Source organism: Mustela erminea, chromosome 18, assembly GCF_009829155.1.
Source record: "Mustela erminea isolate mMusErm1 chromosome 18, mMusErm1.Pri, whole genome shotgun sequence".
NCBI classification, from domain to species: domain Eukaryota; kingdom Metazoa; phylum Chordata; class Mammalia; order Carnivora; family Mustelidae; genus Mustela; species Mustela erminea.
The window spans coordinates 21,051,077-21,075,706 of NC_045631.1; the positions used below are offsets into that span (position 1 = coordinate 21,051,077).

At 54.2% G+C, this 24,630-nt stretch overlaps 1 protein-coding gene across 1 annotated transcript in view; it reads left to right on the forward strand.

The window, feature by feature from the left end:
* Nucleotides 1-3,618: 3,618 nt before the first annotated feature.
* RAB11FIP4 (RAB11 family interacting protein 4) overlaps nucleotides 3,619-24,630 on the forward strand; it is a 111,778-nt gene continuing 90,766 nt past the window's right edge. Inside the window, exon 1 of the mRNA XM_032320228.1 lies at nucleotides 3,619-3,777. Coding sequence (XP_032176119.1) covers nucleotides 3,619-3,777 — 159 coding nt within the window. The remainder of the gene's footprint in view (nucleotides 3,778-24,630) is intronic.

Here is a 24,630-nt window from a genome sequence, read left to right on the forward strand (position 1 = left end):
GAGTGAACGGGCACACAATCACACCAGAACCCCCGGATGAGGGTGTGCCCCTGACATTGGCGTCAGCTCTCCCTTCTTGGTCTTGGAATGATACCTTTGTCCTTAATGTCCCGAAGATCAGAGACGCGGAGGGCCTGGCGCCCTGGCCAGGGGAAGGTCAGCACATGGGCAGGGCATCACGGAGCATCACAAAAACACTCCAGGGGAGTCTGCATGGAGTTCTGTAACAACAGAGCGGTGAGGGCAACTCACCCAGGGAAGACTTCTTGGAGGAGGTGGCCTCTGTGGGATGGCTGCGGAGAGAAGAGGAAGGGCATTCCAGCCAGAGGGAACGGTATGCTTAAGACTAGCCAGGCATTTCATCGATCGACTGTGTTGCGTCAGTGTCTTGCAGTCAAGGCTCATGCTCCAGAAATGGACCGACAGTATGGTAGAGGGCCTTCCTGCCCTCCAGAACAGAGGGCCCAGCTGGGGTCCAACGTTCAAGGGTGTTTGCGGATTTCCGCGGCGGACTTGGGAGTTCTTCTCTCCTGCAGTAGGGGGCAGCAGAGAGCGCTGGGACCGGGGCAATGTGCGGATCCGCTGAGAGCGGACTTCCGGTAGGTGAGACCTGCTGCTGGAAGCGGACCCCAGAGGAATTCCGACCCGGTGCCCCCCGGCCGGAAGCCACTGTTAGGAGCCATTTCCGCCGCAGGTGACAGGATTTGGAACGCACTTGGGAAGAATAAGTAAGGTTTGGGCGCTCTTCTTAGGATCTTGGAAGGAAGGTTAGCAATCGGTTGGGCCTGCTCCCTTGCGAGGGGCGGGGAAGCTTCTGCGTGGGCACCCCACAGTGAGGGAGAACACCAGCTTCCTGGGCACCTCTCCAGACAAGGGAGGACAAGTTCTGTAGATGCCCTGCTCGCCTGGGCGCCTCCCGCCCCTGCCCTTGGCACCCCCAGCCAGTGCCGGCTGCTTCGGCAGGTGTCTCTACTGACCAAGCATATTTTAGGCCAGGTGAAAAAAGCAAGTGAGTTCACACCACCTTCCTCCTTTCCAGAGCGCTAATTATTCATGGTTAAAAAAACAAAAAACAACAGCAGCTTGAGAGCAAGAAGAAACCGGACCCTGCCCTATTTCCACACATCATGGATGAAGAAGTCAAGTTACCCAAAAATCAGAAATGCCTCCCCCTTTCAGACTGGTTCTAGCCCTCTCCACGGTGGACCCCAAACAGCAGCCACATGCGTTTTCTCATTACAAATCTGCAAGACCTCTGCGAGGTAGGAACTCCTGTCCCCACTCTACAGACAGGAACACCGAGGCTCGGCGGAGTGAAGTCATGCAGAATCAGAGGGTGAAGAGAGCAGAACTTGGTCTCCAGCCCAGCTGTGCAGGATTCCCCCACTATGATGACACACTGCCACATGCCAGGTGGCTTAAAATAACAGAAATGTACTCTGTGACTGTTCCCGTGGCCAGAAGTCTGAAAATCAAGGGCCGCATTCGCTCTGAAGGCTCTAGGGAAGATTCTTTGCCTTCTCTCTTCAGCTTCTGGTAGATGTCAGATTCTTTGGCTTACGACTGCATCACTGATCTCTGGTCCGTGTTATCACGTCGCCTTCTCTCTTGTTTGTGTCACATCTCCCTCTGCCTCTTTTTTTTTTTTCTTTTTTTTCTTTTTTTTTTTAAGATTTTTAAAAAGTATTCAGTTGAGAGAGTGAAAGAGCACACAACCTGAGCCAAAATCAAGAGCCACATGCCCAAGCAACTGAGCCATCCAGGTGCCCCGGCCTCTTTCTTATAGGATAGGTGTGACTGTGTTTAGAACCCAGCTCGATAACCCAGGATATATCTCCAGATCTTTAAATTAATCTTGGCTGCAAAGACTCTTTTTCCAGTAGGGGGATCATTTACAGGTCCTGGAGATGAGGATGTGACTACCTGCAGGGGGTATTTTCCAGCCTACCACACCACAATTGCCCATTTCTTCCTCAGTTTATTCCTATGCGGACCTTAATTGTGTGTGGGCATGGTGCTAGGCATGGTGCTAGGAGCTGGGAGCTAGAAAATGGAGAAATGACACAGTCCCCACCCTCAGGGACCTTTCATAGCCATTCCCAAGTGTTCTCTTGATAAGCAGCAGGAGAAGGAGACACAAGGATAGTCACAATAGCTAGCACCTACTACCTGGAGACTGACATTTACATAGATTAACCCACTTGACCCTCCCCACAGACTTATTCCCATCTGTAGGGTGTCTCCTCGGTCTGTATCTGTACAGAATGCTCTAGGAGCAGAGGGGTGAGGTAGTCAAGGTGAGAGAAGGTGGTCAGGGAAGGCTTCCTGCAGGAGGTGCCATGCCACTTCCCGGGAATCTGGAAGGATGGGAGTGGGTCTGAGGAAGTGGCTGGGGGAGGAGGTAGGAGTGAGGAGTGCCCCAGGCAGAAGGAGGCAGGAGGGAACTGTGATGCTCTAGGACAGGTATGAGGAGAGACAGGAGAAGCTGAAGCCTGTTGAGGCTTCTCCCTAGAGAATGGGCTGGAACCCCCACTGCTCCTTCCATGCGTATTTCCCAGATGGGCCTACTGAGGCAGATGTTGGAAATCTCCTGGGGAGTCGGGTCACCTGGAGAAAGAGGAAGAAAGGAGAGAGGCCCTGGGTCTTCTTGCTCACTGCTCCCTCAAAGGGGCCTCTTGCTGCCCTGGGGCAAGGCCCTCCACCTAAGGTTCCAGCTCTGGCATGCTACTCTCTCTGGTGCCACAGGGGTCTGGCCTACTGAACAATGAGGCAGAGCGGGGAGAGGAGGCAGGCCAGATCCTGCAGGGCCCCCAGGTGGGGCTGGGGTCAGCAAGTCCTTCTCCAGCAGCGACCTGACTCCAGAAGCGCTGTTAGGGACAGCTGTGTGGTCCAAAGCCTGGAGAGGCAGCACACCGGTTAGGAGGATGGAGTAGTCGAGGTGCACCCTGGTCTGGTCTGGGTATCAGTCCTAGCCCTGCCTCTCTACAAGCTGTGTGGCCTAGGCTAAGTAGTTCAACCTTTCTGGGTTCATCCGCTTCTTCCAGGATGAATGTAACTAACAACTGGATGCTTCCGTAGGAAACACCAAACACCTCCAGAGCGCTCGGGCCCGCTAGGCACCCACCGGGGGCGCGAGGATGGGCGGGTGGGGGCGCAGAGGGCAGAGAAGAGAGACCGCGGGACCTGGGCCTCACCTCTGCATTCTTCCAGGAGGGCGGGGCCTTCGGGCACCGGGGAGTTACGGGGCACCGGGCCGCGCGCCCCCCTCCGGTTTTTTGGGGACAGAGGGAAACCGAGTCGGCGGGGCAGAGGTGGCCTGCCCCGGGAAAGCGCGGCTCCTTTTGTCTGCAGCCTCCGCGCCGCGCCGCGCCGCGTCGCCGCCGCCGCCGCCGCCCCTCCCCGCCCGCCCGGAGCGCGGGGCTGCGGCGCCGCCGCCGCTGACACGGCTCGGCCGCCGGCGGGCGGAGGCTGCGCGTCGCAGAGGCGCGCGGGCGGGCGGGCGGCCCGGAGGGCGCGCGGCGGCGGCGGCGGCGGCGGCGGCGATGGCGGCGGCGCGAGGCTGGCTGCGGCGGCCACGGCGGGCGGCGCGGCGCTTGGGCTAGCCGCGGGGCCGGCCGGATGGCGGGCGGCGCGGGCTGGGCGGGCGCCCCCGCGGCTCTGCTGCGCTCCGTGCGCCGCCTGCGCGAGGTGTTCGAGGTGTGCGGCCGCGACCCCGACGGCTTCCTGCGCGTGGAGCGCGTCGCGGCGCTGGGGCTGCGCTTCGGCCAAGGCGAGGAGGTAAGGGCGCCGCGCCGCGTCCCCGGGCCCCGCCAGCGTCCCTCCCCTCTGCGTGCCCAGGAAGGGCCCCGCCAGCGGCAGCCCCTAACCCCGCCCGAGCGGGTTCCCCGTCTCCCCGGCACCCCCGAATCCCTGGCCCCGGTGGGACCCCTGCTCTCCCCCACAGCTCAGGGTGGCCTCCCTGCCCACCTTCCCTCCCCCGCAGTGCGGGTCCTTCTGATGGGTGTGAGAACCCACCCCATGTTTGGGGGGGCAGGAGCTGTCAGAACCCGGCCTCCAGGCCGCCCCGGGTCTGGGGGAACGGAATTCTAGGACACGGGGTGGGGGCTGGCGCGTGCGCCCTGCTGGGCCTCAGCCAGGGGTTGGAGGGGCCAACTAGGGGCACCCACCCCGCACAGGGAAGGATGACGACCTGGTGACCCTCCTTCGGGCTGGGATGGGCAGGCCTGGCTGGCAGCTGGCGGTGTTCGCTGCTGCAGGCCCGCTGGAGCCAAGCTTGCAGAGTGTCTCCGTGGTAGGTCGCGTCTATCTGGGAAAAGCAAGAGTTCTGTCGGTTGTTAGCAGGGCAAGAATCAGAGGGTGGGTGTTGGCAGAGAGGGTGGGCAGAGGAATATGAATAAATGCGCCCATCAGCTAGTGTCTTCTTGTGCCATGGGCACCGGGACTGATGGCTCTGTCTGGGAGGCAGGGCAGGGCTCCCACCCTCCTGTCACTGCCCACTCTGACATGCTCCGGTTTTCTCCTGGGAATAGAAGCCCTGCCTAGTGAGTTTCCAAGGCCACTTAAGGCCTCAGGCTCTGCATGAGGAGTATGGGGGCCCAGAGCGTAACGCGGGCCACTGACTGGTATTCTGTTCCTGGAGCACCTCAGGCCTAGTCCACAGGAGAAGCCAGGATGAGGTTAGATCGGACCCATGCCTCTCTGTCACCCAGCGGAGGGGAGATGAGAGATAATCATCTGTCCATAGCCCCCTTCTATGGCCAGGGTTTGGGAGCAGTAGGTGAAAGACGATGAGGCAGGTATCAAGTTTGAGAACCAGGTACCCTGTCCCAGGAAGCTCAGTGCTGTGGTTCCTGTTGGAGCCCACATTTCCTGCATCTGTCGTGATCCTTCCCCTTCCCCGAAGGCAAACCCTCACAGCGGCGCCCTCTGAGGCCACCTGAGTCCCCAGCAGGCACCACCACCTTATCCCCGAGCTGGACCACTACTGTTGTTGGAAACTTCTCCCTCCTGCATTCTTAGAGCCAAACCCACTTGTCACAGAGTCATTACCATTCGGCACGGGGCCGCACATGGGTCTCTCTTCTATGGGGCAGCCTTTAAATATCTGAAAAGAGCTCTCCTGCCCCCTTCACTCCTTCCTATCCACTCCTTCCCATTTTTACTCCTCTGGGTTGAATCCCCCCTTTCCTGAAGCGCCAGCCATTTCCATATGACCAGCAGGGGCCAGATCTGAGGCTTATGGCCCTGGAGCTGCCATCTACTAATTGTGTGACTCAGTTTTCCTAGTAATAGCACAGAGGGCTTGGGTCAGGAGAACCGCAGGACTGCTCCCATTCCAGCACCTAACACAACAGCAGGTGGTTCAAGGTGAGTCTGCCTTTTGCATGGTGGACCACACTTTCCATTCATATTGTCTTTCTGGCACCCATAGCCCCCAAGGATCTTTCTTAGAAACCTCTGCCACACCAGGATTCCCCTCAATCCTGTAGAAGGGTCACAGTTTCCTTCTTTTTATAGCATAATCTTATATTATTACAGAAGCGGTTTATATGCACAGTAGGAAATTAGAAATATGAGCAAGCAAACGTAAAAGTATTATGTTCCCATCTCCCAAGCAGCTCTGCTGTGACACCTTGGTCACATCCTTCCAGCCCTGCTTCTATGCCTGTATGTAGATTTCCCTCATAAAATGAGATCATGCTGTGCATACTGTTTTGTAACCTGATTTTTTTTTCCAGTAAATGATCAGCACTTTCTGCTTCAGTAAATTTTCATCTCATTTAACATGCAGACCTTATTCACATTTCCCTGTTTGGCCCCAAAATGTCAATTTTTGCTGTTTTGTTTAAACCAGTTTCCTCTCTCTTGAGCTTTGCGATGCCTGAGTTGTTGGGACCCTTAGGCTTCTCCACTCTACTGCAATTCCTTTTCTAAAAAAGGAATTATCTTTTTAATAATTCTGAGTTGTTGAAGAGATCAGGCCTCTTGTCTGTGTCAGTGATTTCTTGAATTGAAACCTGCTACTTGGCCCTTATTCCTATTAAATTTCATCTTGTTCATTTCATCCCATTGAATTAGACAATAGAATTTAAATTCCTACCTCTGACACTCTCAAATGCTATGCTGCCTGCTGGTTGGAGAAGCAGGTGCTTTATGTCTGAGTCCGCAGGCTGATAGTAAACACAGGGCAGGACCACGGACAGGGCCTAATAGGGGCCGTTCTACTCACCCTGTATTGTTGATTGAGACCCAAACATTTTGATGTTGAGACAAACATTTTGCTGCCTTACTGACTACAAGGGAGGAAAGTAATTTCTCCACAGGTAGGGATCCCTTCAAAATTCTATGTGCTTGAGCGGTTTCTATTTCATTTGTTCAAAAATTAGGTGGTGATTCCCCAACCTACTGGTGTTCGACGGTGGAAAACTGCTGTTTATTAGATATGGGGGTTCGGTGAACCTCTCAGAGTTGGTTACCCACATTTTACCAACTACCACCCAGAACACCAGGGATGCCAGAATCCTTTGCACACATCAAAATATACTAGGTTGTGAAGTATTAAAAAACAACAACCATGAGGCCATACTAATATAAGTAAATGGTTGAATGAATGAATAAATAAATACTAGGTGAATTTCCCATATAAAAGAAATCATTTATATAGATAATTCCCTATCAAGGATGTAGAGCATAAGTCCCCACCCTGTAAGTGAAGTGTCAGATGTTCAAGTGACCCCCTTCTAAAGAGCACAGTATGGAAAGGGAGGAGGAGTAACTTGCCAGCAGAGAAGCCTGAGAAGCACTACCTCAGCCACACAATCAAGGTCAACATCAACAGTGATAAGTTATGTAGACAGGGTGTACCCCTGATGTGATGTCGTAAGTGGCACTTTACCTCTGTGGTCTTCCATCCCAAATCCATAACCCCCATCTAGTCACGAGAAAAATGTCAGACAAACCCCAACTGAGGGATATTCTGCAAAACACCTTATCAGTATTCCTCAAATTTGTCAAGGTCATCAAAACCAAGGAAAGTCTGAGAAACTGTCACAGCCACACAGAGCCTAGGGAGACATAACTAAATATAATGCAAGTGGGATCCTGGAATAAGGGTAGGATATTAGATAAAAACTAAGGAAGTCTGAAAAAAGTACACACTCGAATTAGTAATGGTATTATGTATATAGAAGGTTGGCCTCTGGCACCCCCCTGATTTATTGGCTTAGGAATCATAGTAGAAAAGAGAAGAAAAGAAAATTGGATAAAAACATGAGTACCTGAAATTGAGACACAAAGGTTGACCTTTTAAAGAATGCAAAGATGAGGGGAAACACCACTGTTCAAATTCTGAAAGTCCCTAATATATGGGAGCAGAAAAATTATGACAAGTACGTGGAACTATGGTTCGAAACCATGTTGGCTTCTTCTTTTTTTTTTTTTTTAAGATTTTATTTATTTATTTGACAGACAGTGATCACAAGTAGGCAGAAAGAGAGTGAGAGAGAGAGAGAGAGAGAGAGGAGGAGGAAGCAGGCTCCCTGCTCAGCACAGAGCCCGATGCGGGGCTCCATCCCAGAACCCTGGGATCATGACCTGAGCCAAAGGCAGAGGCTTTAACCCACTGAGCCACCCAGGCACCCCCATGTTGGCTTCTTATGTCTTGCTTTTTTATCTTCCCTAACCTTTCTCGGCCTCTGTTTACTCATCCATAAAGTGGGGATGATATAGTCCCCATTCCGTTGAGTTATGGTGGAACTTGGACCAGCACCCATGGGATGTGCTTAGTCCGGGGTCTGTGGATAGGCACACGGTCAGGACTGCTGCTGCTCTTGTTATGACTGTCTTTGAAACACCGGCAGGCGCCTTTGCGAGGCTGTTCTGGGCCAGGGGTTCTCTGCGATTGAGGTCAAGGTCTGGGACTAGTCTGGGGTGCTCTCAGCGCGGCCTCCTTGTTTGGCTCGGATTGGCCAGCTCCTCTTGCAAACCGTCCAGCACTCTGAGGAGAGAGGAGCTTGAAAGCAGCCAGAGACAGATACACTCCCTGCCATACATTCTTGTCCTTTTTCCAGTTCGAAGACCCTCCTTCTTGCTAGAAAGATTGGAAGCAAAAGTAGTTGAGTGGCATCTCCGCCCTCTGTTAACACAGCACCAGCTCCTCTGAACCATGGGCTTGTCCTTCCTGCTGGGAATGGGGACCAGTGTCCAAAAGGGTGCTGTTCATTGTCTCAGCGGTGTAAGTCAGCTTTAGCCAACTAGGACTACTCTATAATTTCCCCCTTCTTTGCTGCTGCCCCAGCTATGGCCCGAAGCTACTGGGACATGGGGCTCCTCGTTCGTATTGGGCAGGAGATGAAATAAGTGTCCTGATGGGGCTCCCTCATTCCCCCCACACTCACGACACCACGAGAGCCATGCTGGTGCTGCCTGGATCTCTGAGCTGGCAGAGGGGTTGGAGGGCTGGGGCAGGACCAAGACTCCTCGGGAGCCAGCCCTGGGTGGGGTTCGGGGGACCCATCCAAGGTTTGTGGGCTGCTAGGGGCAGGGGTTTCCTGAACTAAAACTGAGTTCTGCCCAGGAGAGGGGATTGACTGCTGGGGAAGAAGCAGCCCTGTCCGCCGTATCTGTGGCTGGAGCTTGGGAGGTAGGGAAGGAATAGGAAGAGAGGAGCCAGTTCAGGAAAGACTCAGCCATTCTCGGAGAACAGTGGGAGATGCCCACAGTGGCAGCATGATCAGACATGTGCCTGAGAACAGAGGCTGGCTCTAGCAGAAGACTGTGACATACGGTCAGAGAGGAAGAGGAGGGTCTGGACTTGGGCAGGAGTGGTAGGCAGAGTCGGCAGAGGCCCCCCAGAATGATTCAAGGCTTTGAAGGGAATGATTCAAGGCTTTATTGGTGAATAGGCCCCCTTTATGTGCCTCACCCTAATGGGGACATGTTCAGATGGCAGAGCCCACAGACCAGAAGGAAGGCCTAGGTCCTCTGAGCTTCGAAGAATAGGTGGGGCATCTGTGGCCCATGAGGGGGGAGCAGAACAGGAGTGGGCCAGAGAGACCTTCTCTTTTCCTGTGCTTCTGCTCCTGCTGGGGGCTCCATAGAGAGTGTGGTCCCTCAGGCATGAGGGGCGAGTGCAAGGGACCGAACTCTAGGAATGGGGGAAGGGGGACAAGCCCTAGCTGGGGTGCGGCACCCTCAGGCCTCTGACCTGCCGGCACCATTGTCTGGCTTGCTGGGAGGAGGGGCGTGTGAAGACAGCCCTGCGGGCTGGTCCCTCTCATCAGACACCCTTGAAGTGGCCGCGTCCACAGGGCGCACCTCTGTGGGTTCGAGCTTCCTTCCCCAGATACTGGGTTCCAGAGAAGAAGAAAGCTCCAGGTAGCGGAGGACTTGCTTGTGGGCAGATGTGGTCGGGTGCCCAACAGGGGCTAGAATTGGGCCTCCCAAACAGCAAGCCGTGCCATCAGTGTAGTTCCAGCAGCTGGAGAGTCCGAGCTCCCTGTGGGTGCTAGGCCTTCACCTTGTGAAGTAGGACTTACCCCTTTCCCACGTGGTTCCCCGAATTACCAGCCTGGGCAGGCAGGATGGCGGTCAGACCTGGCCCCAACTCTGAGGCCCAGGAATGTTTCCCGGTTCCAGGGAGAGAACCAAAGAAGCAAAGAAGGAGAAAGGAGGGCAGGGTGTGGAAACAAGGCCCCAGGGAGCAGTGCTTCGCCTGTGGTCGAGGGTCCCCGCATGCCTCCCCGGGATGGTGGGGTGAGAGGGGGGCCCCGGGATCCTGGTGGGTAGGGGGGCGGATGGCTGAGAGATCCCTCCTCCTCCCCTGGCCCGGGGGAGAGGAGGTCCACTGCCCCCTGCACGAGTCTTGGAGGACAGTGCAGATTCGGGGCTGGTGACTGACCCTTGTGCAACTTGGTGCCAGCTGGAGTATCCGCGTTCCTGGGTCCATTTCACAGACTTGGCAGGCGAGGTTCCTGCCAGACCCTGCAGTAAGTGTACAAAGGAAGGGGGATCCTCTTCCTCCTGCTCCCATGGGCCCTGTGGGCCCACCCTGCCAGCAGGGAGCTCCACCCCAGGCCCTGAGCCGTCCCACTGGCACAGAACGGGAGGCTGACGGCCAGCCCAGAATGACAGCTAGAGCTGGGCCAGTGGGGCTAAGGAGGGATGGGGGAAATGCCTGCTGACCTGGAAACAGAATGAGCGTCACGAGGGCGTTAACCGCTGTCTCCTCATATGCTCACGCACATGCAGTTTGGGTGAAAGCCTTGAAATTTTTATAGCGTTGTCTTAATGGAAATACCTTTTGGATGTGGAGGTTGTCTTAATATAGGTTTCCAGGATTTAAAAAATTTTTTTCTCTCCATTAACATTTTGCGTGGCTACTATATGCCAAAACTCTTCCAGGCCCTGGGAAACCAGGGTGGCCTGGAGCCAGAGAGACAGGCAAGGACGCAAAAATGGCCGTCAGGTGGCGTGAGGCACACGGAAGAAAAAAAGTACGGAGACAAAACCAAAGGAGGATGTTTTTTAAAGACTTATTTGAGAGAGAGAGAGAGAGAGAGCAAGTGAGCAAGAGAGAAAGAGAGCACGGCGTGAAGAGAGGCAGAGGGAGAGGGACAAGCGGGTTCCCCACTGAGCAGGGAAGCCCGAGGTGGAACTTGATCCCAGGACCCCAGGATCATGACCTGAGCCAAAGGCAGCCACTTAGCTGACGGAGCCACCCAGGCGCCACCCCAAAGGAAGATTTTTACCCCTAGAATGACTGCGGGATGCCTCTTCCGTCACAGGGGGACATGGAGGTGGAACATAGCATGACGTGGGGGACCGGCTGCCCCCGCAGGTGTCTGCAGGTGGCTGACCCACGCAGAGGCAGGAGCAGACCTGGGGGGTTAGAGATGCAGCAGGCAAAAGGAGAGAAGGGAGCCGGGCTGGGCGAGAGGTGCTGGAGGCACAGAGCAGGGCAGCAGCAGCAGGAGAGAAGCAGCTGGATTTGGAGACAAGAGCCCGCGCGGGAAGTAGGGTGTGAAAGACGGGGAGAATTTTGAGAATTTGCTGGCTGGGGAAGAAGAAAGCGGGAGGCAGGCTGGGTGAGGAGTCAGGAGATGTGCCTGGCCTGCCGGCGCCGGGCCAGATGAGTCCAAGAAATGCGCCTCAGGCTTGCTCCTGCTGGCCAGCCCCTGCCTCCCTGCCTCCCTCCCCTTCACCCCCCACGCCTTCTGTCCCACTGCCCACAGCAGAGACGTTTTCTGAGGGAGGAACCTGCTTCAGGTGTGGTTCAGCACCCCCTTAGAGGACAGACACAGGCTGGGGCCCCAGGGCCGCTGCTGGGCTAGCTTGGACATCTTATCTTCCCGTCTCACCATCTTCTGTCCGGGAGGCCGACTGCTCATCCGCCCGCTGATCCATCTGAGGGCTCCTCCCTGCCTCCTCCCTGCACAGGGTAGGAGCTGACCAGTGCCATAGCTCACTGCTTGAATGTGCTGTCGACATGACTGCCGGCCCCCTCCAGTGGACCCTGCCCGGAGCCATCCCCTAATGAGACTTGGGGCTCTATGCTGTTCCCCCACCCCCTGCATCTTCTGATCCTTAGGGGCCCACCCCCAGAGACATACCTTAGGACCACCACCCCACCACCCCTGGGGTCACTCAAGGGAGATGCCCAGCTTCCTCCAGAAGCAGGCAAATTGATTGCGCATCAGCCTCTGGTGGCTGCTGTCCCCAGGAAGATCCCGATCTAAGTCCAGTACACACCTGGGCAGGGTAGACAAGTAAATAGAGGACTGATTTATACCAAAACAAAAACCAAAAGGTGGGGGGCTTGGAGTGCACTCAGTGCCCGTGTGGCTAGAACAGCTCCTCCAAGAGTGGGTGCCTCACTGCCTCCCTAGGCAAGCCCGTTCTGTCCTGACAGGTCTCTGGCCGAGTCCTCTTTCGCACAGTGAGTTGAGGTTTTGTGTCCTGGAGCTCCAGTCTTTTGCTCATCCCTCCCTCTCCCCATCCATTGAACCATCCACCTGCACCTTGGACAGGGCACCCACGTCCACATGCAGGCCGGGGACCTGCTCATCCAACCATCCGCACTTCTGCCTTGCCATCGACCCATCCACTCACCCATTGGTCACACGGCCTTCCTTTTGTCCATCCATCTGTTCACCCACCTTTCCACCAGCCTCCGCTGCCTGTCCATTCACCATCCGACCAGCCTTTCCAAGTGTCCGCCACGCCAGGGCTGGGGACTGGCATTTTCAGGGAGTGACATGTGGCCGTATGGGGAAAAGGCGCAGCTAGGACAGGGAGGGTGAGGGCTGGGGCCAGCTGGTGACCTTATGGAGTTGTGGATGGGCAGCGACACCCTCCCCCTCCCAACCCGCTTTGGAGCTAGCTGGTTTTGATTTCTCACTTCCTGCATTGGGTACTGAGTCTGGAGAGGGCTGAGGCCTTACTGTAAGTTGCAAAAACCTAGGTTATTGCAAAGGTGCTTATGATGATGGATGGACCTGTCTCCTTATCTGTAAAAGGGGGGTCATAGTCTGAGAACTGGAGATAAGGTGGAAAGACCAGCAGGGTGCCTCTTGGCATTCTTTCTCTAGGCCATGACCCTTGTTGGCATCCCTCCCGCTCTCCATCCTAGCGTGCACCTCTGACCCCTTTCCTCTGCCTGGTACTTTTCCAGGCATGGGCCTCCCTGCCAGACGTTCTCCTGCAGCCACTAGTGACTTCTCTGTGGTTGGAAGGGAGGGGGACATGATCTGTGCCGTCTGCCTTCTTAGCTCTCATTCTCTTTCATTCTGGAATACAGCCCTAAGAACTGGAGAGGTGAAGGGAGTTGCCCAGGGTCCCACAGTAAGTGGAAGGGCTGGCACAGGAACCCAGGTCCGTCAGGCTCTCACACGGCCTCCTTAGCGCCTCCACATTCTTCCACGGTCAGGGGCCAGGGAGAACGACCCGACTGGAGTTTCAGAAATTTGACATTGGAGAAAATTCAAATCTAAGGCTTTGTCTGGCTTTCTAAATTGGGGGTGGCCTCGGTTCAGGGGCTGGGGCAGCACCTGGCCGGAGCCATAATTAGAAGCAGGTCTGTAATCTGCAGGGCGGTGGGGGCTGCTGTGGGGAGCCCCGATTGGGCCCTGCAGGCCGGGCTGCCTTGGCTGTGATGGGAGGGCAGGTAGCAGCCAGAGCTGAGGTTTTAGGGCTGAGAGAGGCTGGCAAATCTCGCATCTCCACTGCTTCACGTGGGTTTCCTGCCAGGTGCCCCTCCTCCATCCTCTGCAGCCCACCAGGCTCATAGGACAGAGGCCGGGGCCAGGCTCCCATCAGGACACCCACCTGAGCCCTGTCCCCATTCTCCAGGCTCCTTCGTCTTCTCGGCCACCAAGGCCCTGTGGCCCCAGCCAGCCTTGACCTCCTTTTGCTCCCCATGCATCCATGTCCCTTCAGCATCTCCATTCGGGCTAGGCCACTCTCACATTTGGTGAGGACGCAGACTTCGTTCAACCTCCCGCTGGCTCAGCCGCACCCATAAGGCAGGGATGATATTATCGAGCTCTTAACCCCATGACACAGAGTAGATGTCGTAAGTATTTGTTCATATCACTGTTACCACTAAGTCAGTTTTCGGGGTGGGCTGTCCATTTTCATTCTTTCAGGGATTGTTTTGGGCACCTGCTCTAGGCCTGTGGGGGCTAGAGGGCATACTGGTGATTAGGATAGGGTTCCTTCCCTGAGGGACTCCGCCCTGGGTGTGGGTGTCAGGGGGGCATTCTCTGAGGGAAGTCTGGTCTCCTCTCACCACCCCAGGCAGCGCTGGAGACTTGTCCCGCAGGGCTTGCCTGTGAAGACAGGAGACTCACTCTGCCTGGGGACAGGAAAGCGTCCCAGGGGTGACGGTGGGGTGAGTCCAGATGGGAAGGATGGCTGTGCCAGGAGAGACACCTGCTGGGTGGGACGGATGGCCAGAGGGAGAGGGACCGAGCTGCCAGGCAGTGGGGGCCAGACGGGGCGGGAGGCGGGGAGGAAATATTGAAGAGGGGGGCACAGAGGGATAAGGTAGCTCTGCTGTGTTTCAGACAAACCCGTCTGTGGTAGCCTGAGCCGAGGGAAAGGCGGCCAATGTGGAAGCTACTGCCTCCGTGCACGCGTGGGAAGGAAGGGGACGAGGAGATGGAGAGAGGGGGAGGGTCCGAGGGTGGCTCCCGGGCTGTCCCCTGGACTTTACGGTGCTATGCTTGATGAACAGGAGAGAGCGTCATCTCACGTGTGTCCTGTGCCCTCCTCTTAGGTGGCTGGGGGATGGGGTCTAAGCGCAGCTCAAGGATGATTGCACACCTGCACGGCTCACGTGGCCTGTGAGGCCTGCCCTCACCCTCAGGGGTCCCTCCTAGGACAGCTGCTGTTTATCTCAAAAACAGAAAGGCTCCAAATATTGTCATCAACTTTATAGGACAAGAAGGGTCACCAGTACCAAATTGTATTTTTTTTACCTTACTGTTCACGTTGTGCCCTTGGCAGTGACCCAGATGTGGCTGTGACCCGTGTGTAGGAGCTGTTTGGCTCCTTTCCCCTTAATGCTATTTCCTGGGCCAGAGTCCCCAAGGGAACCATGTCACCTGTCTGCTTAAGCCTGGCCCTAGGGTTGGTCCACCCACCAGCCACTTTCAGTGTTTCCACAGACTTGCATCCACTCTGCACAGCTCACTGAGGCTGGCCCCCCTGGAGAGGTACCTGGGCTGGCCAGCCATCCCCTGGCCCCCGAGCTGGTAGGGGAGAGTGGAGCCCAAAGGGAGCTTTGCTCACGGATGATGCCCCAAGAGAGTAGGCGGTGGGGGGGTGCCAGAGGGAAGAGTCCTGGGGCCTCCCCCTAAGCTTGGCACCTGCACCCCACACTGAGCTGGCCTCCCTCGGTAACACCAACTGTCCCCAGGGTCCCAGCCTGCCTGGACTCCGTTCCTAGCCTGGTGCCTGGCTGCCAGCCAGAGGACTGGCCTCTGCCGTGGGCTTCTCGAAACACGACTCTGAGTGGGTAGGGCCAGAAGACATCTGCTACCGTGTCCCAGACACTGAGTGAGTGGGTAGAGTCAAGAGCCCATTTGCCCACTTGTCTGGGCAGAAGCATTTGGGCTCATGGTCCCCCTTTCTGGGGCCGTCCAATGGTCTGGTCATCAGTTTCTCCCTGTCTGTCCCCTTCCCTGCCCTCCCCAGCCTCAGATATGATTTGCCTGAGGGTGCCTACTTCTCCCTATCAACAACAACACTGAGTATTGTTTTAAATCCATTTCCGCCGGTTTAATGGGTATGTAATATGTAATAGCATTTTCAAACTCGTATATGTGTTCATTTTTTATCGCTACGGAGAGTTTGCTGTTTGTCCATGTTGCTTTTGGTTCTTGGTCTTTCCTTCTGCATAAACTGTTGTGTCCATCTCAATGACAGTTTGATGTTGTTTAATCAAGAGGAACTTTTGTTTTGATCTTTATTTTTTTTTTTAAGATTTTATTTTTATTTGACAGAGATAGAGAGATCACAAGTAGGCAGAGAGACAGGTGGGGGCAGGGGGGGAAGCAGGCTCCCCGCTGAGCAGAGAGCCCGATGTGGGGCTCGATCCCAGGACCCTGAGATCATGACTCGAGCTGAAGGCAGAGGCTTAACCCACTGAGCCACCCAGGTGCCCTGCCCTGATCTTTATATTTTTTAATTGTTTTTTTACATTTTTTCAGCACTGTTTGTCTTTCTTTTTTTATCCGTTGCTTTCCTTTTGTAATTTATTGACCACATTTTATTACTTGAAAATTTCCCTACATTTGAATATTTCTTTCTTCAATTATATCCTATCTGCTTTCTTTCTAATGGTATTTGTCATTTTCTTAGTAGTGTAGGGGCCAAGGGCAGGCTGCCCCATGTAGGCCACTTTGGCGTGAAGATTATTTAGAGTTAAAAGACAATCAAAGCTCAGCAGATTCAGAAAAAGCTCTTTACTTCCCCCTGATTGCCTAAAAAGAATTTGGATAGAGGATCTTGTCTCCCTATCGCCACAGTGAACTACATTATTATACAAACTGAGGATGGTAGACAGGGAGGAATCTGACAAGGCCTTTTTGATCAAAATCCTCACAGTCTCATTGTTTCTGAGTGGCCCAAACATTTGTTTACCAAACATTTACTCTTTTTCATCTTCTTATGAGATTCTTTTCCTCCCTCTGAAGCCCCAGACCCTTACCCCTCTCTCCTCAGTTCAGGATGACTATACACCTCATTTGGCCTGACTGTGTTTGGAATTTCCATGTCTATGTGGGTTCCCCATAAGTACAAAATGAAATTTGATTTTCTCCTGTTAATCTGTCTCATGTCAATTTGATTTTTAGTGCAGCCAGAAGAATCTTGAAGGGCAGAGGAAATTCTTCCTCCCCCACAGTGTTAGGAACTTACTTCCCATCGCTAGCAAGAATAAATGAGCTGCCTTCTTTCCAAACCTCCCAATTTGTACAAACATTTAACCCACTTGGGATTTTTATTTATTTATTTATTTATTTATTTTTCTTAAGATTTTATTTATTTATCTGACAGTCAGAGATCACAAGTAGGCAGAGAGGCAGGCAGAGAGAGAGGAAAAGCAGTCTCCCTGCAGAGCAGAGAGCCCGATGCGGGGCTCCATCCCAGGACCCTGAGATCATGACCTGAACCAAAGGCAGAGGCTCTAACCCATTGAGCCACTTAGGCGCCCCAGGATTTTTTTTTTTTTTTTAAGATTTTATTTATTTGAGAGAGCATGAGCAGGGGGAAGGGCAGAGGGAGAAGCAAACCCTGCTGAACAGGGAGCCTGGTGTGGGGCTTGATCCTAGGACCCTGAGATTATGACCTGAGCTGAAGCAGATGTGTAACAGACTGAGCCACCCAGGCATCCCCCCACCCAACTTGGAATTTTTATGACGTTCATCCAACATTCAGTTCTATTAATATTTTAAATTTATTTCTAAGCTAGAACTGAATTCGATTAGTTTATCCCTTCCTGGTTTTTCTTCTCACCTTTTATGTTCAAAAGGAAAAGTTAAAGAATCTGATGAGCCCCCAGATAGACCCTTCCTAGATTCAGCACCTGGTCACATTTTGCCACATAGGCTTTTCTGTTGACTCTGTCAGTGATTATCTGTTTATCTGTAACTTATCTTCAGTGCTACTTTGTTTCACAGAAGCATTTTAAGTAAGCGATGACAGCTCCACCGTTCCCCCAGAAACACTCGAGTGTCAGAACAAGGACAGTCTCCTCCCTAAGCAAGTGTCATGGTCCTGCCTAAGATCTATTATCAGTTCAACAGCATCATCTAAGACTCAGTCTGCATTCAAATCTCCTCATTTGTTCTCAAACTGTCGCTGCTTTCTCTTTTGATCCAGGATCCAATCAGGGATCACATTTACATCTGCTTTGTCATGTACCTCTTTCATCTCCTTGAAATTAGAGCTATCTCTGATTTGGGGGGCGGGGCTTTCATAGTCTCCCCATATTCCTTGAAGTCCAAGCCAGTTGTCCTACAGGCTGTCCCATAATCTGATATGTCCAATTGTTTCCCTGCATTTTTGTCAAGGGGAGGTGACAGTGTGGACTTCTCAGAGCATCTAAGACACATGAAACCAGTTTGTCTCCTTATTGAGCTTAATCACTTGGTTAAGGCCATGCCTGCCTGATCCCTTCAGTATAATGTACCTTTCCCCCTTTATAATTAAGGAGCAATCTGGGGGATGGTGCTTGGAGATAGTGTAAATATTTGGTTCCCTGACTGCTTTTCACACAATGGCTTTAGCATCTTGCATAAATTACATTGCTAGTTACAAAATGGTGATTTTTTCCGATTTTGTCGTCTCTTCTAGACATGGAATATCATTCAGTAAAGATCTTTTCTGAGTACCACTGCGGACTCATGGATTCTTTTCTTTCCAGTGTATTATAATCCATCACCACCATTCTTATTTTTGATGCTCAGAGAGATCTTTGTTTTGTTTTTGAATGCAACATAAAATTTGGATCAGCAGTTGGCATAAAATGTTTTTTTGGCATAAAGTATTTTAAAATCGAGACATCAATCATTGTTACGTTTAAAAAATGCTCTCTGATATTCTTCACCATTTATGGACTTTTTAAGTGTATGACACATTTTCAAGGTCTTTATTTGGTATTGCTTTAAATTTATTAAATTGGCCATCTTTACTATATATTTAATTCTCCCAATTGGAGGAAAATATTACCATAAAGATAAATGTCTTACAATTAGGCTAAATTAATGTTTAATGTTGAATGTGTCTTGTTCCTACCAAGGATGAAATACTTTTTCCCCATTGATTTTTTTTTCCCAGCTGCATGTCACTCGCACATAGAATGCAACTGATTTTTGTAAATTTATCTCATAACTCACCACTGGTATATACTCATTTATTACTTCTAATAATTTTCTGGTTGATTTCTTTGGATTTTCTAGGTAAGCAATCGTGTCATCTTCAGAGCAATTATTTTAGTATGTCTTCTTTTCCTGTATTTATGACTCCAATTACTTGTGCTTCTTAGAGGGGAGTCACAAGCATTTCTAGAAACCGGTTGGGACGGGGGTGGGCATGGGACATTGCTCTAACTCAGGAGGGCTTCAGAGTGAGGCATGCTGGGCTGGTGACCCCGTGGCCCAGCCGCAAGTTAAGAAAAACAGGCCACTCTTGCTGCGGGAGGCAATCTAACTTAGAGGAAAGGGCTGGCAGGAGGTCAGGCATCTTGGCTGTGGATCGGTGGGGGACTCCAGCCTTCAGAGGCAGGCAAGCTGGGGGAGATGCGGCAGAGCCCGGGGCTGGACAGGTTGAAGCTAACTGGCTGTCCGCAGAGCAGAGCAGAGTGGGCCAGGGGCCAGGGGTGGCCGGGAGCCCCGGCTGGCGCTGAGCTTGTTCCCTGCGTCCTCGCTCTGGTCTGGGACCAGTTGGTGGAGCCGGTGAGTATAAGGGTTGGTGGGGCTGGCAGAGGCAAGGGCCCACTATCCTTTTCTTACTGCTCTTTTAAATGGACTGACTGTCCATCACTGCCATTAAGTAGGATGTTAGTACTTGGGTTTTTGGTGTATAATCCTTAACATGTTAATAAAGACCACCCTCTCCCTGTCCTATTTTCCTTTCTCTGTTAAATGCATTCGTGATGTTTGCTCTTTTTCCAGTTGATGGAAGGGGGACCTGATGGGCCAGGCCTGATCAGAAGCCCATCCCCAGAAGCTGGCCCCCAAGCTCCCTGGAGTGGGAGGGTGTAGTTCCCCAAAGGAAAGTCAAGGTACGCCTGTGGGGTGAGGGGCAAGTGACCCTGGGCAGTGAGAGATGACAGACCGCAGGGCAACCCAGGCTCTTAGTGCACCCATACTCTCCATCCCCAGCCTGCCCAGCAGGAGCAGGATGGGCGTTTGGTTCTGTGTTTCCCCGGGGGAAACAGGCCATAAGGACAGCAGCTGGGTTCATGCACTGCTCTGCTCCCAGCACCCAGCCTGGCATATAGCAAGGGCGTAGCAAGTGTTACTTCAACATCTGAGTGAATGATTGTTAGTGCAAAGGGACCAGCCCAGACCCCAGACATTAGTTCCTACTGAGCCCCGCCCTGAAGTCTTCCCTTGGTAAGCAAATCCCTCTCTGCCTCTGGGGGCTGCCTGATAAAGGTTTGGGGGCCGAGGTCTTTGTGGTCTAGGACTCAGGCTCTGGGGGCTGGATGAGTCAGAGGTCAAGACCCAGTGACTTGCTGGCTCTGTGACCTGGGCCAAGTCTCTGTACATCTTTGAGTCTCACCTGTGAAATGGGGACACGATAATGCCGATCTCCTTGACAGTGGACTGAGAGAATGAGGCAAAACCCACGGCACAGTAAGCACTGGTGCACGCTAAGCCTTTTATGTGGGGGAGCTGTTTTTCTGAATCCTCTGTGGCTGAAGGGACATTTACAAGAGGATGTAGGGCACTGGTTATAGCCTGACACCTGTGCATCTGCTGCCCTACCTCACCCACCCCTGTGTGTGGTGGGGGCACTGGGTTGTCAATGATCATGACAATGGAGAAACATGTGAGCACAGCTCTGGGACGGGTACTGTGCTGGCCACGGCCACCAAGGATATAAGAGGGAACTGAAAAGGCGGTACCGCCCAGCAGGAGGGAACACAGACTCTTGGAGCTTGAATTTTGGCTCCTTCCCTTCCCAGCAAGTCCTTACTCTCTGTGCCTCAGTGTCCCCAACTATAAAATGGGGCCAGTAATAGAGACTCCTTTATCAGTTTGTGACGCATAGATGGCTTACTGCACGTACGCCTGGCTCACACTGACCACTCATGTCTCTGTCCCCTTGTCACATTATCTCGTTGTCACCATTGCTACTGAGTGTTATTCAACAAGATCTCAGCCTGGCCAGGGAGCCAGCGAGGACCCATCACAGCTCTGGAGAGGTTGTGACCACCGTGATCAGAGTCTGCCCTGGCTTTGCTGTCACTCCCACTTCCCCTGCTGCTGGACTATTACCCCCATGGCTCCCCAAGCCCCTCTTACCAGCCTCAGAGGGCATATGCCAGACTCAAAGCTGAAAGCCTGCAGGCCTGCTGTCCCTGGCTGTGTGACGCTACTGCCCATTCAATCAGGATTTCCCTCCCAGGTGTCGTTATCAGACACTCCGGGGAAGCCTTTGCAAATGCAGGTGCCAGATGGTGGCCACCAGACTCAGCCCACCTGGGTTGGGAGTGTCCCCCATGCTTCTGCACCTGCAGGCTCCAGATCAGAATGCCAGCATCCTCTCCCTGTCCCCGTGCTCCGGAACCTTTTCTGCTAAAGGAGCCAGGAACTCTCCCTTCAAGGGCCCATGTGAGGGGAAGTGAGGTGCCTCGGGGGCTCCCGAATGACGGCAGGACCCATCGGAGTCACTCTCCTCCTTCCGGCCCCGGGCTCCAGTCCACTTAGTTTGGGGGAGAGGTATACATTATTATTTCTTTTTTAGATGTTATTTATTTGACAGAGAGAGAGCATGCATGCTTGAGCAGGGGGAGGAGCAGAGGGAATCTTCCAAGCCGACTCCCCACTGAGCCCCACGCAGGGCTCGATCCCACAGCCCAAGAGATCATGACCTGAGCCGAAACCAGGAGTCAGACGCTTAACTGACCAATCCGCCCAGGGACCCCGAGAGGTGTATGTAATGAGCAAGGGTGCAAATCACGGGGGAGCCTCCTGTCTCTGCTTTGTTTTGCTCTGCTGCCCAGAAAAGAAATGTACCCCAGCAAAGAGCTCCATCAGAACAATGGCTTCAGCCTGCTGGCCCCAAGGAACTTTCCTGGTGCTCTGCATGGGGCCAGCTCCTGGGAATGTAGGGCCTCCCCAGAGGAGAAGAGATGGGTGCAGCAGCGAGGACGTGGGGTCCAGAAAGCCCAGATGTGGGCAGCCCCTTGTGCCCATGATGCCCCCAGTGCCCAGGCTCGGGGCCCCAGCACTTCTCCTCCCCCTGGGAAAAGCTGCTTTGTTCCCGTAGGCATCCCACCAGCTTGCCCCCCTCCCCAGGTGGGTGCAGGCGGCAGTGGGAGCTGAACCCCAAGAACCCCCTGGCCATGGGGATCAGGGCAAGTGGACCGAGGTCTCCTCCTTCTCTGGTGGTGACCGCACGTGTCACCTGCCCTCCTCTCTCCCAGATTCCATTTCGCTGGGGAAACAGCCCATTGAACATCCTGTGCAAAAAACAAGAAGCTGCCCGTGGCAGCGCCCAGAGCAGGGTTCCTACCCTGACTGAGGAATCCTGGCCCTGCAATGACCAGGGTAGGAGGTCAAACAAGTTTGGAAAGGTGCCTACATTGCCCTCACCTTAGTCCAGCAGAGGCTCTAGTTAAAAGTTTAGACGTGGGGCCAGCGTGTCCCCAACTTCCTGACCTTAGAACCCCCTACTCATGGGGCACTTTGGTACTAAGAAGTACCTTCCTATGACCTTGTGCAAAGTCTCAGCCTCTCGAGGGTCCGTTTGCTTCCTTTGTGAGCGTGGGACCCCAGCCCCCATCCTGCCCACCTCACAGGGACAAGGGACGGGAAGAGCTGGGCCACATTAGTCCCTGCTGTCCTCACTAGCACAGCAACCAGTCCACCGTTGGTCCTCTTGGGGAGAGATAGGGGGTCATGGGCTCACAGTTTCATAGCTCTGAGGTCACGGAGTCTGGCTATGGACCTGAGCTTGACCTGAGCTGTCTTAACCATCACCTCTGAGATCCTTGTGGGATTTCTGCAAGGGGACCTCCTGGGAGGCAGGACATCACCCTTCCTCTGCACCCACCACAGGTGTCTGCCTGACCTCTTCCAGCAGCAGGAAGGGGGCCTGAGTCACACAGGAGAGTGGGACCGGCGGGATGTCATTGGAGAGGCCTGCTTGGCCTGGCGTGCGTTCAAATCCATCATCTTTGGTCCCCAGAGGAAATGGTATGAGGTGGGTAGGTTGCCAGGCCCATTTCACAGATGGAAACACTGAGGCTCAGAGAGTGTGGGGTTTGCCCATGGTCTCATGGTACATTTACGGTGAGGCTTTCTTCTCTCCCTCATTCAGGAATTCCTTAATGAGGTTTTCAAAGCTAGTGTTTCCTCTCACGAGCCACTGTCTGGAACTTCTGACTGGCACTGCTCTTTTTTGCTTTGTTTCGAGGAGCTAAACCTCAGCTCAGGGGAAGGCCCTGAGATAACGGAGTTAACTCTACTTTCCGGGTAATGGAGGCTGGTGGGAAGGCATTTCTGTTTGAGTTTAGTTGAAGTGTCTGGGGAGGGCAGCCTGGGGCTGAGGCCTGGCGTGGGTGTGGGGTGGTTAGAACCAGGAGTTGGGGCAGTTGGGAAGGGCAGTGCGGTGGGACCGGAAGGGAGAGGCGGGACCGCGGCCTGGGACGGACCACTGGTGAGGGGCAGTGTTCCCAACTCCAACAGGCCCACACTCTCTTCAGTAAGCAAATACTCCCATTTGATGTGAAATACTGGGCCCCACACTGACCAGAGCCCTCGAGGGAGAAGCACCTATCGGCCTACCCCGAGGATCAGAGATGCCAACCAAGGGCCTGACACGGTGAAGGTCAGGGCCGGTGGCGGATGCAAGACACCCCCTCCTCCCACGGTGCCTACTTTGAGCCCCATGCCTCCCCCCAACCCCAAAGCAGGCCCCCCAACAGATGCCCCTCCTCTTGCCTTCAGGGCCCAGAAACCTCCCCCAGGGGTGGCGACCACCAGGGCCTCAGCACCCACCCGTGGTAGGGACATGCCACCCACCCACCCTCCATTTCCCTTCCTACCCTGGTGCCCCGGCGTTCCAAGGGTGTACACAAACTGGACTCCCTCTTCTAAGTCTTGGACGGGTCCTTACAGGTTACCTAGAACATCAGAACTCCAGAGAGGGCCAGGGACCACGCAGGTCTGATACATCAGAGTCTGCCCGTCAGCAAGATGCCCCAGTGTTTCACAGGCTCACTGAGGTGGGGGGTGCTCGGGTCCGGCCCAGGGACCGTCCATCCCACAGAGTAAATGGGGCTGTGTTTTTCCTCCCATTTCTTCACAGCGCAGCTAGTACCTGGACCTGGCCAGGCAGGCGGGCACTGGGGCCCTGGGCTGGCTGGGCGACCCAGAGACAGTGCCCCTGGGGGACGAGGTCACACCTGTGGCCTCCTCAAAGTCCTGGTCACTGAAGCCCTCAGGCCACCAGCTTCTTGTGCTCAGCCAGGTGGCTGCTCCTGTCCCCCGGGGCCAGAGGAGCTCCCCTCAATGGCCACCACGGGGAGGAGGCAGAACGGCCCCTGCCGTCCTTGGAGACAAGTTGATTCATGAGTTAGAACAAATGGAAGGGAAACTTTCTTGGCAGCCACCAGGCCTGGCCCAGGAGACACCTGTGTCTGAGGGCCTGAAGGGGTGGTCAGGAAAGACCCCGGAGTCTCATCCCCATCCAACCACATCCCCCCATGTCCCTCGGGCTCCTCACCCAGAGCTCATCCCCCAACTCCCTCACCTTGCACTCCCCTCCTCCTGGGCGTCTGCCCAGGGACGGTCCCCATTGCCCACCCACTCAGCTTCACATCCTTGCCTGCGCCTCACCCCCACCTCAAATCAAGCCCCCCGCCACAGGCCCTGCTCTTCCTGCCCCCTCGAAGGCCCAGGTCCCCGCAGTCTCCTCCTCTGGACCATCTCCCATCTCCCTCTACCATGCACTGTGGGCTCAGACAATTCCCAGACCTCCTTCATGGGGCCCCTCCTAAAACCCCCATCCACCAGAGGGGAAGGTCCACTGGGTCTCCCCCACCCGTTGCTCCCCCACATTTAGCGTCCCTGCCCTCCAGCCATCCAGAGCAGCTGGTGGTTCCCAAGCCCTTTAGGCTTCCCCACCCAGGACCTGGCCTTGGCTGGGCCTTGGCTGCGCCATCCCTCCCTCTGCCCTGTGCCCCCACTGCAGTGCTCAGTCCCATGAGCCTGTAGAGTCCCACATGGCCACCGCTCCTCTAAAGGGCCCCATGGCAGCCCCCACATCCCCTGGGCTCCTGCCCTCTGTGGGTTCGGGTAGCACCTTCTAGGAGGCTGTGTTCTGGTAGAATCTTAACTACCAGATAAGATTCGAATCTTATCTACCCCACAATCCTGGGAATAATTTTTTTTA